The sequence below is a fragment of the Pyrus communis genome, chromosome 2 (genome assembly GCF_041283825.1).
Source record: "Pyrus communis isolate YQ-2024b chromosome 2, ASM4128382v1, whole genome shotgun sequence".
NCBI lineage: Eukaryota > Viridiplantae > Streptophyta > Magnoliopsida > Rosales > Rosaceae > Pyrus > Pyrus communis.
Genome location: NC_142566.1, coordinates 23,388,346 through 23,412,981, shown reverse-complemented (window position 1 = coordinate 23,412,981; position 24,636 = coordinate 23,388,346). Strand labels below are relative to the sequence as shown.

The window sequence follows — 24,636 nt, the reverse complement described above, 5'->3', positions numbered from 1 at the left end:
CTGTATCCTTCGTCCCCTTTTTTTTTTTTTTTGGTTAATATCTTTCTTCCTTTTTAATTTATATTTTTTCTGTGGCTTTTGTAATTTTGTTTTATATAATTTTATTGTTACAGATAATACAAAACAACAGGTTTGCTGTTGTATGAACGATTTTATCCCGAAAATAAAACCCATATAAAATTATAAATATTCTGCACATAAGACGGGCTTATAATTTCTGGTGGGGTCTATTGGAGATTTTGTGCCTTCTTGGTTGATTGATTAGGGTTTTGGTTTTTGGGGTATTTTTGCAGAGACGTGTTGCAGTTGAAGCAGAAAGGAAAGCACTTTTGGGTCTCAGGATTGAGCTTTTGGAATTTCTGGTGATCTCTCAGAATCTCAGTTTGCAAAAGCACTTGAATTTGGGGACTTTAGCCAAATGGGGTTTCAAATTTGCTGCTTCCAACTACTGGTTCTGGTAAATTTTTGCTGCTTTTCTTTTATACCATGAGAAATGAAGCTTAAAAGTTATGCTTTTTTGCATGCAACCCTTTTGCTAGCTGCAAAGATTGATGCTTTTTTTAAACTCTCAGCTTAAATTTGTGTTTTGGATTGAATTCTGTGATTGTGATTGATATTATGATTTCAGATGGCGTTTTGTATATGTACATTTCAATTTCGATGAGCTCTTGAGTTCCGAATTCCTAAAGTTTTCAATTGTTATGCTTATTTGGATTCTATTTGTTATTCGGTGATTTAGTTGCAATTCTGTTTAGGGAGAGCTTACAATGATGATCCTGTCATCATGAGAGGGCTCGGGTGGTGTAGTTGTCGATGGGCACTCCCGACAACAAACTATCCGAGTTAGTTGACATATTCAAGTCTTGGATCCCCAGGAGGTCCGAGCCGCCCAATGTGTCCAGGGACTTTTGGATGCCTGATCAAAGCTGTAGGGTATGTTATGACTGTGACTCCCAGTTCACAATATTTAACCGAAGGCATCATTGTCGACTTTGTGGCCGAGTTTTTTGTGCTAAGTGTACTGCAAACTCTATTCCTGCGGCGTCTGATGAGCCAAGGGCTGGAAGAGAAGATTGGGAGCGGATTAGGGTCTGTTATTATTGCTTCAAGCAATGGGAGCAAGGGGTAGTGGCACCCAATAATGGGGCCGGCCCTGCAGCCAGCCCTGGTCTCAGTCCATCACCATCTGCGACAAGTTTGGCAAGCACCAAGTCCAGCTGCACCTGCCACAGCAGCAGCAGCACTATTGGTTCTACCCCTTATTCGACCGGACCTTACCAGCACGTGCCATATAGTTCTGGTCGTAGCCCTAGTCAATCATCTTCCCAAATTGATTCAGTTCCGGTACAGCAAGACAATGTGACATCGCAGACGAGCATTAGTTCTGATGTAGCCATGGCCGAGCCCTCTCTAAATCAATATGGCTTTTGCGTGAACAGGTATCTCCTGCTATCACTGAATACCTTTTCCTTGTACTTCACAAATTCATTAGTTTGAAATAAGTTTTCAAGTGTCTGTGTAAGGTCTTTGTTTATGTCTGAATAAAGAATACCAATCATGGATTGGAAAGTGAATAGAGTTTCTGTTTTCGTGAAATATCTTTCCAGTCATTCTGTCTTCATTTAATGTTAATGTGGCCTGCGAGTATGCGATACATGTATGTGTCAGGTCATATAAATGAATTTTACGTTTAAGTTTCTAACCATGATTATTCATTCTCGTCCTCATATCTCATATCCTTATATTTGGCTCTTTATAAGGTAATCCATTGCTTGTTTTTACTTTTTACTTATCGTCTGATACCAGGAGTGATGATGAGGATGATGACTATGGAGTTTATCGTTTAGATTCAGAACCAAGTCATCTCTCTCATGGCAATGACTATTATGGTGCAGTCACTATTGAGGAATTTGCTAGCGTCTATGGACCCCAGAATGTGCATCTTGATGGAGATAACACAAGTTCCTTATTACCTGGGAGTTTTGATACACAGGATGCAGTAGGAATTCATAAAATTGAGGAAGAACCATACGAACACGATAATGGTGATCAATGTGGAACTTCTCCATATGACCTGCAAAGCACTAATACAGAACCTGTGGATTTTGAGAACAATGGGCTACTTTGGCTCCCTCCGGAGCCCGAGGACGAAGAAGATGAGAGAGAAGCTGTCTTATTTGATGACGACGATTATGATGGTGGTGGTTCTGGTGGTGGTGCAGGGGAGTGGGGTTACCTGGGTTCTTCAAATAGCTTTGGTAATGGGGAGTGTCGTACGAGGGAGAAGTCAATTGAGGAGCACAGGAAGGCGATGAAGAATGTTGTGGAAGGTCATTTTAGAGCTTTAGTATCTCAGCTTTTGCAGGTTGAAAATCTACCACTGGGTGATGAAGGCAACAATGAGAGCTGGTTGGACATAATTACTTCATTGTCGTGGGAAGCTGCCACACTTCTCAAGCCAGATACGAGCAAGGGTGGAGGAATGGACCCTGGGGGATATGTGAAGGTTAAATGCATAGCTTGTGGGCGTCGAACTGATAGGTAAATCTTTTTGATCTAAAGTTTATTCTTTCACCATTTTGAGCAGTGTGAGGCATATTCCTGTGCAGTATTATTTCAGTACACCAAATTTATAATGGTTCCTAAACTTTTATATTATATCTATGTCCTGTTACATGCGAAAGTTATGCAATCCATTAGTTGTTGACGGGTTTTCATTTCATTTTGTTCAGTACGGTGGTTAAAGGAGTTGTTTGTAAGAAAAATGTGGCTCATCGGCGAATGACATCAAAAATAGAAAAACCGCGCTTTTTAATCCTTGGAGGAGCTTTGGAATATCAGCGTGTTTCAAACCTCTTGTCAAGTTTCGATACTTTGTTGCAGCAGGTTCTTTTTACCTTTTCCGTTTATTTGTGTTGTACGTTAAAACTTTGAATTTGTAGGATTTTGATTAGCGATCAAACCCTGCATATGTTTTCTATCACACACTTATCTTTCCTATTCATTTAGTAATCTTGTATGTTTCTCCTTCTGATGGACTATCCCTTTTTTAGGAAATGGATCATCTGAAGATGGCAGTTGCAAAGATAGATTCACATCACCCAAATGTTCTTTTGGTGGAGAAGTCTGTATCTCGGTATGCTCAAGATTACCTTCTTGCAAAAGACATCTCACTTGTTTTGAATATTAAGAGGCCACTTTTGGAGCGAATAGCCCGCTGCACTGGGGCACAAATAGTCCCTTCAATAGATCATCTCACATCACCAAAACTAGGGTTTTGTGACATGTTCCATGTGGAGAAGTTTCTTGAAGTGCATGGCAGTGCTGGGCAAGGTGGGAAGAAATTGACAAAGACTCTGATGTTCTTCGAAGGTTGCCCGAAGCCCTTGGGTGTTACCGTAAGTCCCGAATATATACAGAGACTTTGTTGGGCATTAACTGGCACATTTTGGTGTCTTGTCAAATTTGTAGGCTAGGACCTATTGTTATTTGTATTGTCACTTGTTAACACAGTGAAAGAACAAAAGAAAATAGAAAGATAATGGAATTGTAATCAGGTTACCAGACTGCCGATCAAGGATATCTTAATTCAGAGTTCTTCTTAGCTTTGACTGGTGGATTGGGAGCATTTGCATGACTGTTTTACCATTTTAACATTAACTATTTTAGTAATTCCTTTTACTATGTTTTTTGTTTACCAAAAAGTCAGAAGTTTTAAGATGGATTGAATTTGTTTCAGGTATTGCTCTATGGTGCCAATGGGGATGAGTTAAAGAAGGTGAAACATGTTGTCCAATATGGAGTTTTTGCCGCTTATCACTTGGCTCTGGAGACTTCATTTCTAGCTGATGAAGGTGCTTCACTTCCGGAACTTACTTTGAAGTCTGAGATTACTGTTGCATTACCCGATAAACCATCAAGTATTGACAGGTCTATTTCCACCATACCTGGTTTTAGTGTCCCACCGGCTGGCAAGCCTCAGGGTCCCGATGCTAGCAGGGAACTACAGAAATCTAATCAAGGGTTAATTTCAGATAACAATTCATCTACCACTAGTGGCCCCATTTTGAACATGCAAGGTGCCGATTCAATTTGCTCATCTAAAGCTTGTTCTCAAGCTTTTCTCATAGAACATGCTTTGAGCTCTAGAGAATCTAGATCTCCCTTTACTTCCTTGTCTCCACCAGAAGAGGATATCACAGAATGTTACCGTAAAGAGCTCCCCTCAATATGTGCCTCTGAAAATAAAATTGATGCAGGTTCTAAAGATTCTTGCCTGGACAATCCAGCTCAGGCTGGGGAAGCTTTGCTCAACAGTAGTTTGATCTCTAATTCTCTTGCCACCTCAGAGTCATTAGGACATGGTGGCGGTGCTTTAGCTGCAAATCATGGTGAGACTCCAGAGTTGACATCCATAAAACATCATAGTGATTATCAGAATGAGGAGGTAGGATCTTCAAAGGAAGAGTTTCCACCCTCACCTTCTGACCACCAAAGCATTTTGGTTTCCCTGTCAACACGTTGTGTGTGGAAGGGAACTGTGTGTGAACGGTCCCATCTGTTTCGAATCAAATACTACGGAAGTTTTGATAAGCCTTTGGGGAGGTTCTTACGAGATCATCTGTTTGATCAGGTATTTTTCATTTTCAATCATTACCTTTTGTTTTTGCTAATTTTGTGGACATATTTTTCATAAGCAATTTCATAAGATGAAGTTGTGTCATAATTCTCTATCAGAATTACCTTTGTCGTTCATGTGGGATGCCATCAGAAGCGCATGTTCATTGTTATACTCATAGACAAGGGAGCCTTACAATTTCTGTTAAGAAGCTCCCAGAGATTTTGCTACCTGGGGAAAGGGAAGGCAAAATTTGGATGTGGCACAGGTGCTTGAAATGTCCTCGAGCCAATGGCTTCCCTCCTGCAACTCGAAGAGTAGTCATGTCCGATGCTGCTTGGGGTTTATCGTTTGGGAAGTTTTTAGAGTTAAGCTTTTCAAATCATGCAGCTGCGAACAGAGTTGCAACTTGTGGTCATTCCCTTCACAGAGATTGTCTTCGGTTTTATGGGTATGCATTTTCACTTATGACCCGCTAACTTTTGCACCATCCTCAGTTTACCTTCTTTCTTGTTTTTTAATTTCAGAGAAAAGTCTATGCCGTTTTATCACTATGTTTTTATCTTATGCTGTTGTTCTTACATGTACAGTTTTGGAAGAATGGTTGCTTGCTTCCGCTATGCCTCCATTCATGTTCATTCTGTTTATCTTCCTCCACAAAAACTCGAATTTAACTATGATAATCAGGAATGGATACAAAAAGAAGTGGAGGAGGTAAGTTTATTATCTTTTATTTTTAATCTTAGTTAATGTAGCAAATGATTCTAAATTTATCAATGCTTATGAGATTATTGATCTTGTTTTACTAGGTGGGTCATCGGGCAGAGCTTCTCTTTACTGAATTGCACAATGCTCTTAATCAGATTTTGGAGACGAGACCAATTTCAGGGACACCGGATGGTGGGAAGAAAGCACCTGAATCAAGTCATCAAATTGTAGAACTTGAAGAGATGCTTCAAAAGGAAAGAGAAGACTTTGAGGTAGTTTATGTGTATCACACCACCTTTCTACATGCATTGTTTATTTTATTTTTCATTTGTTGGAGAGGGAAGTTACATATTTTAATCCTTTGGTATCTCAATCGTGACATGACATTGTTTAGGAATCATTACAAAAAGCGATGCATAGGGAGGTGAAGTGTGGCCAGCCTGCAGTTGATATTCTTGAGATCAATAGATTAAGGAGGCAGTTGCTCTTTCATTCTTACATTTGGGATCAACGCCTAATTCAGGCTGCCAGTTTAAGTAAAAATAGTTTCCAGGAAGGCTTGAGAAGTTCCCTTCCAAAACTCAAGGAGAAACCTATCAGTTCTATGGAGAAGCTTGTCGAGACAAATATAAACTCCAAGGCAGGTAAAGGATTTAGTAGTTGTGATTCCTCTCTTCGGGAAACAAAGCCAGATGTAAGTATTTATCAAGGAGGAGATGTTGGCGGCTTTAGCCAGCCTGAAGGGGAGCAGAAGAACAATGAAATTGTTCAGAACCCGAATCATAGTAACGAGGCAAAAATTTCCACACGGTCCTCTGAAAATGCCATGGATAAATCTGATCCATTGGAGTCTGGCCTAAGTGTACGAAGGGCCCTCTCAGAAGGGAATGAGAGTCTAGTAGTGGCAAATTTATCTGATACCCTTGATGCGGCTTGGACTGGTGAAAGTCACCCAACTAGTATGATTCCTAAAGAGAATGGCTACTCTAAACCTGATTCAACCTTGGTAAATTCTCCGACTGTGATGAGAAAAGTTGCATCGAATTCAGATCTGCAAAATTGTGCTGTTGACCAAGCTGGGGTACAGACAACTGCTTCAACTCATTCTCTTAGCTCTACATCATCTCTCAAGGTATTTGACAAAAGTTATTCACTGAATGCACAAAAGATCAATATTGGTGAATACAATCCCGTCAATGTTCCAATGTTCCGCGAATCGGAAAGGCAAAGTGGTGCCAGGCTGTTACTGCCAATTGGTATTAATGACACTGTCATCCCTGTTTTTGACGATGAACCCACTAGTGTTATTGCCTATGCACTTGTCTCGCCAGATTATCATGTGCAGATTTCCGAGTCTGAGAGACCAAGAGATGCTATGGATGGTTCAGTCTCAGTACCTCTTTTTGATTCCGCAAATCTTCTCTCACTTAGCTCTTTTGATGAGTCGTTTTCTGAGACCTACAGAAATATTGGTTCTTCTGATGAGAGCATGTCATCTGTGTCACGGTCGCGGAGCTCTCAAGCTTTGGACTCACTTTTGTCAAAGGACATTCATGCTAGAGTTTCTTTTACAGATGATGGCCCCCTTGGTAAGGTGAAGTATACTGTGACTTGTTACTACGCAACACGGTTTGAGGCTTTAAGGAGGACGTGTTGCCCTTCTGAAAGAGATTTCGTGCGATCTCTCAGCCGCTGTAAGAAGTGGGGCGCCCAGGGTGGCAAGAGCAACGTTTTCTTTGCAAAAACCTTGGATGATCGATTTATCATTAAACAAGTTACAAAGACAGAGCTGGAATCATTTATCAAGTTTGCACCATCTTATTTCAAGTATTTGTCCGAGTCAATCAGTACTCGAAGCCCGACTTGTCTGGCAAAGATCCTGGGTATTTATCAGGTATTCTTCGTTTCTCTTGCTCTCACTAAAATGCTTAACGTTTTTCTTTAGTGGCCTGATATACAACTTTTCACTTAAGTCTGACCCAATTTTTCGTTTCTCTTTTGTCTTGAAGGTTTCGTCAAAGCATGGTAAAGCAGGGAAAGAGTCCAAGATGGATGTTTTAGTAATGGAGAATTTATTATTTAGACGGAATGTCACGCGGCTTTATGATCTGAAAGGATCTTCTCGATCACGTTATAATCCAGATACAAGTGGGAGCAATAAAGTTCTACTCGACCAGAATCTGATTGAAGCAATGCCGACTTCTCCAATTTTTGTGGGGAGCAAGGCAAAGCGGCGACTAGAGAGAGCTGTCTGGAATGATACTGCGTTCCTTGCTGTAAGTTCGATTTTAACTCCCTGTTGCCGCATTAATGTTTCCTCAGTAACCCCATTGTTTTTCCAATCGGAAAATGCTCTGTGCACAAAGATTTTAACAAATACTATTCTCCGAATTGACGTGATTTCTTGAATGGCATGACACATATACTACCCCACGCCACCCAATGCAGTGTGCAGAGAAGAATGCATGTATTCTTTTCATCGGCGCCTCCCTCCAAATCCTGTGTGATTGTTTTCGAGGCGTAGTGATTAGATTTTGGTGTTTGATTGCCCTGGCATCCGTTGTTTGCTAACATCTTGTCATCTATTTTGCCACAGTCGATTGATGTCATGGACTACTCGTTACTGGTCGGTGTGGACGAGGAAAAGGATGAGCTGGTTGTGGGGATCATTGATTTTATGAGACAGTACACATGGGACAAGCACCTTGAAACTTGGGTGAAGACTTCCGGGATTCTCGGTGGACCCAAGAACACGTCTCCAACCGTGATTTCACCCCAGCAATACAAGAAACGATTCAGGAAAGCTATGACAACCTACTTCCTCATGGTGCCCGATCAGTGGTCTCCCCTAATGATCGTTCCGAGCGGGTCGCAATCTGACCTTGGTGAAGAAACTGCGCAAGATCCGAGCTGAATTAATGTCTTCTAGCCTGTATATATGTGAAAATAATCCTTACAACTTTTACTTGTATATTTGAAGATGTGAGCTCAGTAGAATAATGTCCAATGCAAAGCTACAAAGCAGCAAGCCTCTCCCTTTTTCACATTTTCTTTATTCATAAGAGGTAAATAGCGTTTCGATTATTATCCGAGTGAAAATTAGTTTTTTCCAGACTATTCTATTAGAAAAATAAGTCCTTAAACTATTAAAGTTAGTTTCAAAGCTGTTACATCCAACGGTCCGTCAAATGATGCGACTTGCACTTTAAAAGAACTACTGTCATCTTCTCGCCCATAAAACTTGCATATAGGCTTTGAATTTAGTTGTCAATGTATATATATATATATATATTTTTTTTTTAACAAACGATATTATCTACACGAAGGGGAAAAAGGGTACGCTAAGCCTCACTATAAGCTAGCAATTGGTTCAAATTCGCTTTTAACGAAAATTGAACCTAAGTTACCTCTCTAGACTTTTTATTTTGGGGAAAACAAATCTTTAAACTCCTTATAAACTGCCAATTTACACTCATAAGTATCGCCTACAAGTCGCATAACTTAAGTTGACTGGAAATTGGGTAAAACAAAATTGAATTTTTATAGTAGGATGGAAATGGGCAGTTTAATAAATTTATGGACTATATTTCCAAAAATAAAAAAGGTTAGGGGCTTATTTTCACTTGAATAATAATCCAACCACTAATTGGACATAATTACTCGTTTATAGTTTATACAGTCAAACTAACAAGTAACATTTATTTCCCAGTTGCAAATAGCACATATTCTGATACAGATTATGACCGTTTTCAAAATACAAATTGTGCTTCATTGAACCAAAACTTGGAAATTGAAATCGAACAAAAACAGCTCATGAGCAGTTCTACACAAAACCTATAAGACTGCCCACCGGCGCTTTATACGGTACAAAAAATGATACATATTTTCGTCGTTTCGTAAAACTGGTTCAACATTGCAGGATTTCTCTTCTCTACGAAAAAAATAACCTTTAAATCGCGCGGCTAAAAGAACAATTTAGATGGTGCGAGGCAATGGCTTTCACACTAAAGGAGATTATCAAGTTGTGCATGTAGTTCTTGTATGGAAGGCATGTGTATGATGCCTTGTACCTCTTCCGCTGAATACTCGTCCTTCAGCAGGGTCTGTACACGAACATGTGCTTCGACAATATTTGTCCTGCAGAAAAAAAGGAGAAAAGAAGGCTTGTCAGGACCGAGTTAGGAAAGGAAGATAAACTGATCCGTCAGCAAGTGAAAATACCAGCTTAATCTGTCGAGGACCTTAAATTTTCACATTGTACGAGTGAATTCTGTACTTACTTTATAGCTTTGAATAGTATAGTTCGTGTTGACGGGTTCTGCAAATAAAGCTTCATTTTCGTCATTACCATTGGCAACTCTTGCTGAATTGCAGCAGCTACCTGTTCCAGAGTACATTATGAGACTTAGCTGTTGTTATCAAATATGTAGACTGCAAAACAAGAACCCTAGCAGTCAAATTTATGATGGCCCTCCCTAACACGGCTCTCCACCGCAGTCAAAGAAAATGAGCAATTATGCATACCTTTTGAACAAGTTCGGCCACCTTATCCGGGGTTGCAAAAGCTTGATCTTTTATTGGTTTGGACATAACCGACTCTACCTTTTGATTCTGACTACCTTTCACAGCTGTGACCTAAACACAACCAAAACCTTTTAGACATGAACGAACTTTTGAAATACAGATGTAGAAAAACATGAGAAATCATATCTAAATGTGAACAAACTTAGTAAACGCAGGATGCCTAATGACATTGTGGATTTAAGTTATAACAAACAGTCGAGCACTCAGTTATGGATCCATCAATCCATCCAGGTACCTCAACAACATGCCATAGGAATCTACGGATAAAGATTGTGTTAGCATTTTTGAATGATATGGGTTTTAAGCTGTAACAAGCACTCAGATATGAGTTTATGAAGATGTAAAGTTAGAAAAGTTTCCAACGTATCTGCAAGTATATGAGCTATTCACATGTCTAATGTGGATTTCGGCAATGTATTTTAATGTTCTGTTTGATTTTTAGTTGTATACTTGTATCTATGCTGGTCTCTCATTTGCTCCATGTTTCAAATCCATATTACTAAAGGGGGGAATGACAAACACAAACCTTGGTAATAAATGAAAGCATAGGATCCACAACTAGCTTCGTCACAGACATAATGAACTCCTCACCAGTGGTTTTCAGGCTTTTCTCCAATTCCTGCAAGTACATTACATGAATGGATTACCGACAAATTATTTCGAATAATACAATGAAGAATCTCCAGAAAATGAACCAAAGTGAAAAGTATAAACGAAAGCTTGCTCTGCAATCCTATCTAATGGAGAAAAGGGAGGCAAACGGGGTTAGCAGAGAAACACACCGAGGTGAAAGAATAAGCGGAAAATAAAATGATCCAAAGCAGCTTAAGGCCACTTAATGATTAAAGTTATGCTCTAAAAGTAAACTAAGAAACCATTGATTGACAAACCTTTTTGGCATCTATTTGACTTTCTAAAACTCGGGGAGATAGTGTTCTTGCTAGTGAAGTTGACCTGGACCAATCAGATAGAGAGGCTTGACCTCTAAGAATTCGTCTTAGATGCTCCTGCCAGAAGATTCAAAAATATTAAGATTTTCATTCCATCAAAATTCAGGCATTTAATTAAATTTTAATACTTATTGCCCGAAACAAAACAACATTCTAGACATCTTCGTCAATGAAATACCGTCTATACTAGAGAACTGACATAATTGGGGGCTTTTAGATCTAGGTCCAAAAACATAGATGGTTTTTAGGAGTGAGTCCAGTTATCTAATTACATGTTTTTATTTCTTTTATACTCATTTTATAATTTTTTAAAATATTAAAAATCAATTAAAAATCTTCTAATATTATGCATTTTTCAACTCCAAAAAATCTAATTAATATCAAAAACTAATATACTAACATAAATTATCTACAAAACATTCTACCTTAACTCAAGTAACAAATATATGAATATATATTATACATATGAAACATAACTAAAAGGTAGTAAAAAACATAATATACCTATAAGCAAGACACATTAATTTGTGACACGTTGATTATAAAAAAGAATCTGTCATATAGATGCATAAAAATAATTAACTCAAGTAGCAAATTTATGAATATATATTATACCTACAACCGAGATATGAAACCTAACTAAAAGGTAGGAAAAAACATAATATACCTATAAGCAAGACACATTAATTTGTGACACGTTAATTATAAAAAAGAATCTGTCATATAGATACATAAAAATAATTAACCTGTGATATAGGTTGATTATAAAAATTAAAAATAAAATCTATAAATGGGGTTTAAAGCAGGAGGAAGAACAAGAAATAATAAAAAATAAAAATAAAAAGAAATAATCAAAGAGATAATTATGAAGAAATTTGATTTTTATAATAAATCTTATCATTGAATAGATAATTACTGATAATTAAATAATTAAATTTAAGGAATTGGACCTATTTTAATAAATTGGAGTATTCCTACCATTGGCTAAAAAAGTTGGACTTATATCAAGTTTTCCCTAATTGAAAAGAAAACAAAAATTGGCTTTATTTCAAAATTCAAAATTTCCAGATATTGTAATCAAAATAATGACAAATTGTTTCATCATTCCAGTAAAGACCGAGAGGATATATCAAACATTAATAGAACTTTACTGAACACTATATAATACATTGAATAGGAGAACTTTAGAGTTAGAAAACTAACCAGCAAGTGCGAGAAATCAAGTTCCTTATGTGTGACAGAAAACTCAATATCGAAAGGCGCAATCTGGGAAGACAAAATAGATGCATTAACAAGTCATTTTTAAAGAACAATTACCCATGATATATACATCAAGAAAGAAGGAAAATCACCTGCTCCCTTAAGATAAGAAGATGCTTTAAGAGGAAAAGCTGACCGTCCATTGGGGATGATCTCTTTGTGATGAGTTTGCCCGCTTTCTGGCAGATAAAAGAAATAACAATCAAGATAGCACCAGAAAAGTATGTCACCACATTAAGCCCCTGCTAAACAAATCCCATCATCTTAATAAACAGGGATAATATGACAGTAGAGGTAACACAAAAAAAATTAAGTGGAATTATGCACACAGAAATTCAAAATGCACTGCATAAGACAGTACATATTCAGTAGCTCACCTGGATAGATTCTGAACAAACTTCAACTACTTCCTGTATACCAAAAAAATAATTGTTTAACAAATTTATATGAAGGGCATTTATTCAAGACAAGTTTGAATGCTGTGCAAAGACTTGAATACCTGCGCTAAACCAGTAAAAACTTCTGGTTCTAAACAGCGATACAACTTTGAAAGGCAAGATATCGTTTTCTCTAGAGGTGGATACCATGTTTTAAAAACAAGGTTTTCATCAGCCTGTGTTTGACAAAGGATAAAGATAAGGAAAGATGAGAAAATCAATCCATATCTATATATAACAATCGTAGGTAAGGACATTAAATCAACCAGAAATGATGCAGAACTGGAGCCAACAGTAGTGTAACCACTTGCACCAACTACCATAAAAGATATATTCAATCGTGCATGAGTAATCCAAAATTACCAGCTTGGAAACCAGTTGCACCAACTACCATAAAAGATATATTAAATTGTGCATGAGTAATCCGAAATTACCAGCTTGGAAACATGTTACAAGGGCAAAGGCATACTACTGTCCCTAGAGGTAGACTGCAAAATTAAAGGATATATTTGATACAAGAAGTGATCAATAAGTTCTAAGGTCACTAAATGTCACCTTAGGTCCTATGTTCTATTCTCACCTCCCAAATATCACTTACATTAAAAAAAAAAAAAAAGACACAGTTTGTTTCTGGGTTGTGGATATTCCATTAAGTGAACAATCAATCTCACCAGACTGAATGAATAATTCATCAAGGGCATGAAACACAATAGAAAATTAAAATTATTAAACCATGTGTGGATGTCCTATATGCCTATATGCATCAGGCAATGTAAACAAAAATTTATCTCAGAAATCCATAAAAGTTAAAAAAGGAAATGGGAAAAAAGTTACAGAAGTAGTTTCAAGTTGATCGGCTGCTGATCCTTCCAGCTTTGCAGGGTAATCCAAGTCTTCATCCAGAGGAAAATAATTTGCTATCTGGAAAAAAAGCAAGAGAGAGATTTTAAGAAATTTAAAAAGGAAAAGTGGTAGCTAGTCAAGAAAACAAGATTAACTGGAAAATTAAGAAACAAAGGTAACAACTCAACAAACAATGAGAACTCTCAGGAATAGAAGTCACCTCATCACGAATATGTGTTCGAGCACGGAAAGTTAACCGCTCATGAACATCGGCAAGAATTCTCTCTAATGTAGGACGTAGACCAGCTAATGATTCAGTCCTCCGATTTAACTGTTCACCTAGGACTTCAGCTTTCAATATATCAACAAGTTCACAAAGAAAATCAACATTTGTTTCATGAATAAGTTTTGGCCGCAGTGTATCATATAAATATGTAGACCTGCATGAATTATCACCAAAAGGAGGTTATTATATGGTTTAAAGCATGCATAAACCAATCAACCAGCCAACCTCCATACTACAATGTAACAGCTTAACAAGGAATGAAGTGGAAAGGACCAAACCAATCAAGCTTCATTCGCTTTTGGCACATGTAATTTAAAAGAGATTGCCTAACCCATTATTACATGTCAGCCTCTCAAGAAAGCAGAAAACGAGAGAAAAGAACCGAAAGCAAAAAATATAATGGGACCTACAGAGGATCTATCAATGGAGCCAAACTTGAAACGTCCTCTGCAGAAGATGGAAAAAAATGAACAAAAAGTTGGTGCTCTAGCTGGCAGACCTGCAATAAATAGTGGTTTCAATTACAATGGAAACTTATGTTCACAACGTATGCGGCTCAAATTCATACATGAGAATAAGTTGCATATCACATTACATCAAATATCAAAGATACTGCCCGCTATCATTAAAGAGGACAGGGTCAATCACCCCATCCTCACCTTATATTCAATGATAGACAAATCTTTCGCATGTATTTCTTTTTAAGGAGTCTTTGCTCAATGAACGTCCTTGTAGCATTTATATCTTACCTGCATTAGATATGCACAGCCAGATCTAGTCAGTGATGGCAAGGCCTCTTTCTTCGCGAATTCAGATATTCGTTGATGTACTATAGCTCTTACCTGAAAATGCATTAAAAAGGTGGATTGATTACAAGTCATAAAATGAAGGAATGAATTAATACGGTAAACAACTAATGATCCTTTTCAAAAAAAAAAAAAAAAAAAAAAAATTCATCAGCTCACCAACGAAAGTCTCTGTTCACAGTAGAGTTTGTGGCATTCTGTAAGGATCTGAGTATATTCTTTCCTTGATGCTCTGCTTTCAATTTCCTCCAGCACTGGCTTAAGCTGCAAGTACACTACTTGTTAGACATCAACACAAACAGGTGTGAAGTTAAAAACTAAAAGAACAGAGTTGCACACCCGCATTCAAAAATTAGGGTAGAACTTAAAATGTTTTCCAGACACATCTTGCCTTCAACTTTTCACACCCTGGCTGGTTAAATGCATTAATCAAATTAATAGCATCATTAATGTTACCTCACTTGCTGCTGCCTTGAAACGGACATATATAACAGATGCTTCTACACCCTCAGAAACAGATGTGTTATTGCCACCACTGCCCCGGATAGCTGCTTGTACCTGATGCAAGACAGTGTCCATAATTCAAAGCCATGTAATATACATTAATGCATATTAAGACAGAAGTCTACTACGATGTGTTAATGGTAATTCAGTTCAATAAGTTAACATTACCTGAGAAGAAGCACCCTTGAGAACTGAAAGTACATGAGAACGAATCATTCCCAAGGCTCGAGACTGTCCAAAACAAGTAAATTATATATTATTGAAGGTCAAATTAATCTTACTGGAATACAATCTCTGTTCTATACTATTCACCTAATCAACACTCTTGCAAATTATACCTGCAGTTGTCGAAATTTGAGCAGGTAAACACTGGATTCTGCATACTGTGGATTGCTTTCGACATACCTAAAGTATGCACAAATTGTTTGAAACCAATAAGTTCTAATCCAATAAATACATCTTTATCAAATGCTTGATGTTTCCTAGTATGAATTACAAACTTCCAAGGATTTTAACTGAATAGTGTCCGAAGCATAGAATTGCACACGGTTACTAACAAAGAAGGTAGCCCACTTACGATATGCACTCATCAAGGCGTTTGAGAAGAGGGAGAAAGTTCTCGTGCAGAACATTCATGTTTGGAGAATAAAAGTTGGTAGTAATCTGCACACAGTTGAAAAATTAAACATGAATTATATATAACATACTAATAGGATGAATATATAAATATATTATGCGGTTTGTATTACATACACAATTTGTGCATCATGATATTTTCTCACACATCCGAACAAAAAAAAAAAAAAAAAAGAAGGTAATATGCTTGGCACAAAGCTTCAAAGTATATTAACTTCAATGTAACACTACAAAGTAATGCCTGATAAGGAGAATTCATACTAAGAAGAAACTGACTTGGGCGGATTTTTTAAAACTTAAAAGGCTTTGGAAAAAGAATCAATTAAATTGTTAGTTCAAAAATAAAAGTTTATCCATGCTGCTATGCATCACCACATATATTTAACAAAACCACAACGTCAGCAAACAAAATATCTCTAGGTAAGGTAGATTCAAACCTTACATTCTCCAATTCATCAAAGTAGTTGAGCTTACTACGGAGTGCTTCCGAAAACTCAATCAGCCGTTGTTTCTCTATTAACTGCAAATGAAAAATGAGGAGGCATCATGTTCTATATAAGTTTCCAGGCCCCCACAACCATGAATTAACCTGACACCAAGGAAGTGGATGAAATAAAAGGGGTAACATTAGAAAGAAAGTCCCACCAGTCTATCGCAAGCATCGTGAAGGGTTCTAGTCTTTGTTGCTACTGCTTGATGCTGGTTCTGTAGTTCATTAAACAACTCTAGGGTTTCATCCACCTGCACAGAACGGAACCAGCTATTTCAAACAAGCACAACAACTTCAAACAAAGATGCTTCAACGATACCGATAGATATATCGCCATTACCTGACCGAGTATGCCATCACATGTCTGAATGCGTTCTGTCAAAGTGTCTACATAGTGTCGATACTTCTCCTCTGTCTAAAATGTGAAAAATTTATGTGCAATGAGCTTAATTTACACTTAATTACAACATAAGTTTGCTGCAAGAATCGATTACTAACCTCCGACTTCAATGCTGCTTCAAGATCTGTAAACCATTTGTAAAACTGCAAGTAGAAAAAGCTAATTTCAGTGTGAAAGCCTTCGAATTGTAATAGATAATGGAATGTGATGGCGAAAATGTACCTGATTCGTATTGACAAGAACAGCTTCAATGGCGGCGGAATGTTCCAAGCCGAAAGAGCTGTCCTTGGTGGAGACAGTTAGGCCATTCTGGTGGCCTGTAGTGCCGTCCTGAGCCAAATTGGGTGGGAATGGCCGCTCCGCAATGCAATGCGAGAGCGTTGTAATGGCCGCTTGCTGCTGCTCAGATAACGGAGTTTTCTGCAGAGGAAAGAAAGCACTACATCAAAATTCATATCGAGAGGATCCGATCCGATCCGATCTGAAGCAAGCTAATTGCAATAAAGCGGAGAAAATTGCACAAAACTCAGATGTAGACGAAAAAGGCGTTGTTTCAATGAAGAATTTTGAATCTATGGCAACGAGGAGGAGAGAGAAGAAGAAGAAGAAGAAGAAGAAGAAGCACCTGTTCCCAGTGAGATGCGAAGTTGTAGCCCTTGGAAATGGCTCCAGATTTCGGAACGCCGGGTTTGCTTGCCGCCATTTCTCAATCCTCTTCAACTCACAACAAAGTCGGTTCATACAACGGTTGCAGTCGCCGTCGTCGTCATCCACAATTCGCCTCCTCTCCTCCGCCCTCTTTTCTCCCAGTCGAGTTTTTTCTCAGTCCTTCGCTCCCTCTTCCGACGATAAAGATTTAAACGCAAAGCTCTTATGTTGGGTAGAACAAGACGACGACGTCTTCGGCGTGGAAACAGTTGGTGCGAACTTGCTTGCTTTTTTTGTCCGTCTCTTCACTTTTATCCCCGTCATTAGGTATCGTTTGGTATGCAGACGGGACGGGACGGAACGGGATGGGATGGGACGGAACGGGACAGGACAGAACGGAACGGAGCGGGAGCAAAGATGCCCTCGGATGGAAACAAGGAGGAAGAAGAAGGAGACAGAGAAGTTATAATTTTGTGTTCCACGGATGTGGAACGAGTCGTTCCAGGGAGGTGAGGTGGAACGAAAATTCACCCAAAACTAGTCCCGTGGAACAGCTCGTTCCACCCGTTTTAGGCGCACCAAACGTGGGATGGAACGCCTTGTCCCACTCTGTTCCGTCCCGTCCCACGTACAAAACGGTACTATTGAACGATTAAATTATTTTACATGTTAGCATATCGTAATTTTAAAATTGAAAAACATGTTTTAATATGTATTTTTCATATATTTTATTTTTAATTTGGGCACACACAAATTGTATGAGAAAATTTTTTATTTTTGTTTTTGAAATAGGCGGAGAGAGGTCGAGAGTGATAGAGAATGTGGGGGTGGAAATATGTTTTTTTTTAATTAATTAATTTATTTATTTTATTTTAATTAGAGATATGTTAGGATTACGTATAGGTGTGAGGCTTTGAAAAAAAATACAGCAAAATTTGGTTGTGTGAAATTATATTTCTGCCCCATATTTCTTATTTATGTTCTTTTTTAATTAGATGGTTAAACTGATAATTTTATAGAGTTTTAGTTGACAATAAATGTTTTATTAATTAGTAGAGATTTCAATAGTTATTTATTAAAATATATTAATAATTATGTAGGTACATTATTTTTTTTGTTAGTTTTTTTTAATTATTATACCTTTATTTTAAAAACATTATTTGAATTTATTTAAATTTTATCATTTGTGGGATATTGATCAATGCATAATGTGCAGAGTTTTTTTTTTTTTTTTTTTTTTAACAAATAATATTATCTAAATTGAGGGGGAGGATGGGCTTAGCCTCGTGATGGACTAGCAATAATGTGGTTTAAATTCACTATGGGATGAAACCTAAGACCTCTCATTTATATGTGAAGAGAAATACCGTTAAACCGTAGTACTAAATAACGCATAGATGCAGAAGTTAAATCTCTTACAAAACGCTAAGGACCTCGATCAAAATATTGAAACAAACAAAGTTTCAATCTAACGGTTAGATTAAATAGAGATTGAAACCAAAATGACTCTTATATTTAACTCTTGAGATTTAACCAAAAAGAATTTGGAAAGTCCTGTATTTATAAGCTTTGGGCAAATTGTCCAAAAATTGAATACAAACTGTAGAAAAGAAATTACAAAGTTATGCTGGGATCCTTGCAGACCTATTACAAGACAGGTACCAAAACAATACATGAAAAATGTATTAGTCCTTGACGTCGGTGACATACCTTCTGGGGAGATCTGAAACCGCGCTTCAGCTTGGGCCAAAACAAGGAGAACTTATCACGTTACAGATGCGCTCTTCGCCGCTTCCTTTCCGGACAGCAAGCCTGTCGTAAGAAGGAACAAATGATGAGTAACGCTCATTGCTGACGTGAGAATAGTTCCGTTTGGGAGGAAGGTGAAAGCATTTAGCATTACAAACATTGTGGTGGAAGCATGAGCCATGATGTTACCACCGATAGGCTTAATTTGAGGACCGGCAAAGATTGTAGAACCATCCACTTGTGCAACCACTTGATTTGTAACGGCCACGCCAAACTGCGTTCACAGTACAGAGGGGAAATCCGGATCAATAACAATGCTAATCTAGGGGGTCCAAGTATGGTGTTGTGATTAGTGATGGTGTAACTATTTTTACCTCATCTGCCAACTTCTGAAGGCTCCGGAAAAACTTTGCAAGATGCATTTGCCGCGCTGAAAGTTCTCCTCTTCCTGAGAAATCTGTTCTGTAGAGGGCTGTCGCACTATCTACTATCATGAGAGCAAACCTATGGAACCAACGTTGTTTAGATAGTTAGTCTTACCTAAAAATTTGTACACTTGACGAAACTCTAAACAAGCATATATCTTGGACAAAGACGTTTGCAACAGACCCTAAGTCATACAACTTACAAATCTCCTTACACAACAAAGAACGGAAATCATATAGTGGTGTCGCACCTTGTTTCTACCATCATGGAAGCTGCTTCGAGCAAGAGCCTTGATTGGTGATCCGTGTTATAAGCTCTAGCATACGCCACATTCTCCAAGATATCAACACCATTGAGTCCAAATGATTGAATTTTTCTTCAAGTATTTTTTTTTGTCAAATTTTCTTCAAGTATTTAAGCACTTGTATTATAGTACTTAGTATACTAAGCCGTCTTCCCAGTACACTAGAAAATCTTTTCATCAAGAATCCAACACTCACTCTCTAATTTTTTTTCAGGCTCAACCATAAAAGATGAACAGTCCATAAACAAAAGAGGAACAGTGCTTTGATCTCTCAAGGTACTTCTTTTTTCTCTTCAAAATTTGAGCAGTCATGTTTCTCTTGAAGCATTCTTCTCCCATATTTTCATGGTGTTTATCCTTTGTGCCCTTGTCCATGATGTTGCCATGCTTCTAGTAACAACGATGTTTTTTGGATTCTTTTAATGTCGTTTGAACTCCAGGTACTTCTTTTTTTCTCTTCAAAATTTGAGCAGTCATGTATCTCTTGAAGCATTCTTCTTCCATATTTTCATGGTGTTTATGCTTTGTGTCCTTGTCCATGATATTGCCATGTTTCTAGTAACAACGATGTTTTTTGAATTCTTTTTCTGTCGTTTGAATTTCATGGTTTAGGCAGGCTTGTGTTGGAGTATGTGGTGTAGGTGGCTTAATATGAGAGAGGGTGGGGTGTGGGTTTCGTTTGTTTATTACAACAGAAATAATTAAAATTGCACGAGTGTTGCGACCAAGTTACTGGTAAGAGAGGTGTGGCAAAGAGAGAATAGAGAGAATATGACTTCGGAAAATAGTAGGATCTTTATGTTGGTACCTTTATTTATAGTAAACTACTAAAAGAGATGAATTTTCTCTCTAAATAATACAAATCTTAATATAAAAGAGTTACTATCTTTTTTGAATAAATGATATTATCTATACTAAAGGGGAATTGTGGACTTAGCCTCATAATGTGCTAGCAATAATGAGGTTCAAATTCTTCTCACTTACAAGTGAAGAGGAATACCACTAGACCATAGTACTAAATGGCAAAAGAATTACTAAATTAAAGACAAATCCTAGACTAAATCTACAAAGATTTACACAATCACACAACATAAAATATTAATTAAAACATGGAGCATTTTGATATAGATGTCTCGTTTTTAAATGTCATAAGTTAAACATTTTCATTTAGAAAATTTGATTAAACATTTTCTCTACAATTTTGATACTTAATATCATTTCATTTTATTTTGTTAGAAGTCTATCGCGTTATTTCTTTAGGCATTCCCTTTTTTTCCTCCTATTTTTATGTATCTCTCAATATGATGACTTCAGATTTTTTATTATTGAAGTATTTATTTTAGTAAATTAAATAGAATGTTAAAAACCTCGTTGTTAGGTACGTTTGTACGTTTGATTATATCGGTACGTTTGGTTACTTATAAGATAAATTCATTTGGTTTATAGTATATTTGAATTTTTGGTACATTTGGTTTCTTGGTTACATTTGAATTTTTTGTACATTTAATTTCTTGGTACATTTGAATTTTTGGTAAGTTTGTTTTTATTATTATTATTTTTTTTTTACTAATAGTGAGGAATTACTTTAATTAATTATTTTTTTTATAGAAAGAGTCATTAAAAATGTAGGAGTTTAAATTACTTAAATTACTTATTTTTTATAGAAAGAGTCATTAAAAGGAAGGAGTTTAAAGGATTGGGGAAATTAATTTCCTAGAATGTAGGCAATTAGTTACAAGGTGAAGTGCAGATGCCTTTAAATTAATTATATGTAATTTTCAAAAAGAGAAATGTTGATGTGGCAATTAGTCAAAGCCTCTTAATCAAATTTTAAAAATGAACCAATGTTTGATCTAAAAAGTATTGAAAATATGTAGGGGATTCTAATTTCTCATTGAGCACCCTTTTAACTTTTTTTTTTTTTTTTGGGTTGACCCTTTTTTGGGAGAGATTTTTCAGTGTGATCGGTACACAGAGTGGTACACCACGTATCACTAAACAAATGGTGGGATATGTGTGCTAAAAAGTTAATAACTTAAAAAATAAAATTTCCCACTATTCTTATTAAAGCACATGTTTTACTACTTGTATTCCCGTTACAATTAAAAAAAAAAATTTTTTTTTTTTGGGCGACTTGGGCACACTTGGAGGTGCCAACTTGTTTAATTGGCTAACAAACTGTTGGTGATACTGAGCAAGGGGCACCATAAGAAACTGTGCCTAGAAGATGGGTGACTTATGCCCAGAATTCTAGTGGTGGTAACGATTAAAAAATTTATAGTTTAAGTACCATGTTCACTTAATCAAGGCCTGTCTTCTTGGGAATTCGAGTTGCCACTCCACCTAAATTAAAATGATTCTTTTGTTGGTTTCTATCAATGGATTTCCATTGGTCATCGCAGTTTTATTTTTAATAGAATTATCAACAATTATATTAGTGTAGAGTTTGTATATAAGTGAGGTTGATATTGTTTTTGGTTGGAAAATTGCACTTCTAATGTTATTTCTGCTCTTCAATTATTTGATTTTGATCCTCCTTGGTCTCTTCATACGCAATAGTTTATTTGTTTGGACCACATTCGGAAAATGACTTTCTATGCATCTCACATATATTTTGAAGGAAATTTTATTGCGGATAATTTTGCTAACATCGGCTTGTCTTCTCCAATTTTAACATGGCATGATTCTCGGCTTGCCTGGATACTGCTTCTCAAATTAATGTGCATCCCGGCATCCAAGTGTATCTCACTTTCTTGTTTTTTCCTAACTTTGTGGTGTTTTTCGACTTGTGTTGCAAGTTTAGACCTTTAGATTTGGTTTTAGGGTTAGGTTTCATGCCCCCTTCTTTGTATCATTCTTGTTTTTGTTTCAAGAGAGATAAGGTTTATGTCCTCCATTCTTTTTCATGTATTCTTTTTTGTTGTCTCTGTTTTATGAGAAATAAAATTATTGTCCATTGACTAGATGTAACCTTTTATTTTTTCGTTATCAATAAAATTTGTCTGTCGAGATTTTCTAAAAAAAAATATTTAAATCATGTAAGCTTGTATTCAGAAAAAGTATCAATAATTTAAGTTTTAACCATATTTTGCTTGATGTAAAGTTCCAATGTTTGTCTTGACGTTGCTTAATTTTTTACCTTTTAGTCTTACTGTTAGGCCCATAACAAAATCATATGAAATAGAGGGGAGAAGTGAATAGGGGTGGGTTCAAAAAACCGAAAACCGAAAAAAACCGACAACCGAACCGGACCGAGGCCGAAAAAAACCGAACCGAAAAAAAAACCGAACCGAAACTACAAAACCGAACCGAACCGAATTTGGTTGGTTCGGTTTCGGTTTTTGAGGTTTGGAAACCGAACCGATATATATATATAATTTTTTTGAATATTTATAAATAGTTTAGTCATACAATCATAACAAAACAGAACCTGTTGCCAAGTTGGTTTCAGTGAAACTTTACAAGCTGGAGGGCATGGGTTCGAACCCTCATGCCTCCAGGATTTGTAAGATTATTTTTAATTTTTTAATCTTTTTAACAAAACCCCCTTAACTTAACCCTAACCCTCCTCCTCCTTATTTTTCATTCCGCCTCCTCTTCTCTCTAGACTCTCGTTCCCTCCCTTCCCTGCCTTCAGTTCTTCTTCTTCAGTTCAGAGTTCTTTCGCAGTCTCGCGCAGCCTGAGGCCCTGAGCCTCTTTCCGCTTGGTCCCTTCCGCTTCGCCCCTCCCATCTACTTCTTCTTCCCCACAGCTTGCATACAGACAAAGAGAGAGAAAGAGAAGAAGGAGAAGAAGAAGAGCCGCAGAAAGAGGGCAAAGGGGAAAAGGTTTTGTTATGGGCTACTTGGTGAGAAGAAGATGGAGGTCTGATTCTCCAATTTTCCAATTTGTTTTTTTATTTTTTTTATTTATGGGAAATTTATTAATATGTTTGGATTCTGAGAAATCATTCAACCCTTTTCGCTAAAGTTCTAATCCTCTGTTTGTTTACACCCATATGAAATTGCAGAATCTAGGGCAAGCAAGGACAGCCGTCATCGATGGATCTAAAGTCGAACTGGGTGACCTCGAAAATAACTTCATGGGTATGTTTATTTTTTGTTTTGGTGAAATGGGTATGTTTTGAATAGTTGTTTTCGTGTTTGATTACTGTTTTTTCAGTGTTTTATGCATTTTGGTTGTCAGATTTTTGGTAGTTGATGAATCCAGTGTTGGGAAATCGAAAGGGAACTGTGTTCGCCAATTTCTCCAAGAATTGCTTAAATTTAGCTTTGTATCTCGATTTTTCGATTGTGTTCTACCACGAAGATCGTGAATTTTGTGTAGTAACTGTAATATTCGATTTCTGAATTGGTAATATTCGATTTCATTGGTTATAATCTGTACTCTGTAGACATTTCTATTGGGTGCTATATTGCTATAACCATTGTTTTAATTTTGGTTTATAAACATTATTCAGACATTTGTAATTTTGGTTATAAACATTGGTTTTACTCCCTGACATGAAACACACTGACATAGCAGATGTTTATATGCATAATCCTGCATCAACATTTTTGCCTTTTCTGCATTTTGTTTGGCTTGGCTTCAGTTTGTTGTATTGCATAATTTTATTTTACTATCTATAATTAGAGTTAGTGAGATTACTCTCGGTTTCAATATCTAATTGGGGTGTGTAGGAGGGGGAGGGGGAGTAGTGAGGTAAACAATGAAAGGTTTTCTGGGATTTTGACTTTTGAGAACCTGTTGGTTTTGGTTATACTGTAATATTCGATTTCTGAATTCGTAATATTCGATTTTGAGAACCTGTTGGTTATACTGGGATTTTGAGAACCTGTTGGTTATTTCCTTGTTGTAATATTGATGTTAAAGACTTTAACATCAGAATGAATGTTGTAAAACTGTGCTTGTTGTCAATATGGACAACAATTTGGGATAAACTAAGTCAGAATGAATTTAGGTTGGTTTGCAGCATCATGTGTGGTA

At 36.9% G+C, this 24,636-nt stretch overlaps 2 protein-coding genes and 1 long non-coding RNA gene across 4 annotated transcripts; 2 read left to right on the top strand and 1 right to left on the bottom strand.

Moving 5' to 3' along the window:
- Positions 1–82: 82 nt before the first annotated feature.
- Positions 83–8,410, top strand: LOC137746935 (1-phosphatidylinositol-3-phosphate 5-kinase FAB1A). Its single transcript, XM_068486944.2, has 12 exons — positions 83–457; positions 756–1,439; positions 1,807–2,541; positions 2,733–2,886; positions 3,054–3,398; positions 3,740–4,633; positions 4,738–5,069; positions 5,209–5,332; positions 5,428–5,598; positions 5,721–7,220; positions 7,336–7,602; positions 7,923–8,410. The coding sequence occupies exons 2-12, from the start codon at positions 814–816 to the stop codon at positions 8,238–8,240; spliced, it is 5,466 nt and encodes a 1,821-aa protein (XP_068343045.2). The 5' UTR covers positions 83–457; positions 756–813; the 3' UTR covers positions 8,241–8,410.
- Positions 8,411–8,996: 586 nt separating this feature from the next.
- On the bottom strand, positions 8,997–17,474 carry LOC137747363 (conserved oligomeric Golgi complex subunit 3). 2 transcript variants are annotated; one of them, XM_068487461.2, is made up of 24 exons: positions 17,148–17,474; positions 16,745–16,942; positions 16,621–16,665; positions 16,463–16,537; positions 16,278–16,373; positions 16,075–16,152; positions 15,574–15,659; positions 15,335–15,401; positions 15,165–15,227; positions 14,949–15,050; positions 14,652–14,756; positions 14,436–14,528; positions 14,097–14,185; positions 13,621–13,840; positions 13,392–13,478; positions 12,620–12,733; positions 12,498–12,530; positions 12,213–12,299; positions 12,064–12,126; positions 10,801–10,917; positions 10,437–10,529; positions 9,851–9,961; positions 9,607–9,707; positions 8,997–9,463 (listed from the first exon to the last, which is right to left on the bottom strand). In XM_068487461.2, the coding sequence occupies exons 1-24, from the start codon at positions 17,223–17,225 to the stop codon at positions 9,331–9,333; spliced, it is 2,334 nt and encodes a 777-aa protein (XP_068343562.2). In that variant the 5' UTR covers positions 17,226–17,474; the 3' UTR covers positions 8,997–9,330. The 2 variants fall into 2 exon arrangements, with proteins under 2 accessions (XP_068343562.2, XP_088543994.1); XM_088687868.1 differs by having other exon boundaries at positions 12,213–12,362; positions 17,148–17,456.
- A 5,747-nt stretch (positions 17,475–23,221) lies between these two features.
- On the top strand, positions 23,222–24,029 carry LOC148698764 (uncharacterized). Its single transcript, XR_015957857.1, has 2 exons — positions 23,222–23,514; positions 23,660–24,029. It is a non-coding gene; the product is annotated as an uncharacterized LOC148698764 (long non-coding RNA).
- The last annotated feature ends 607 nt before the right edge of the window (positions 24,030–24,636 follow it).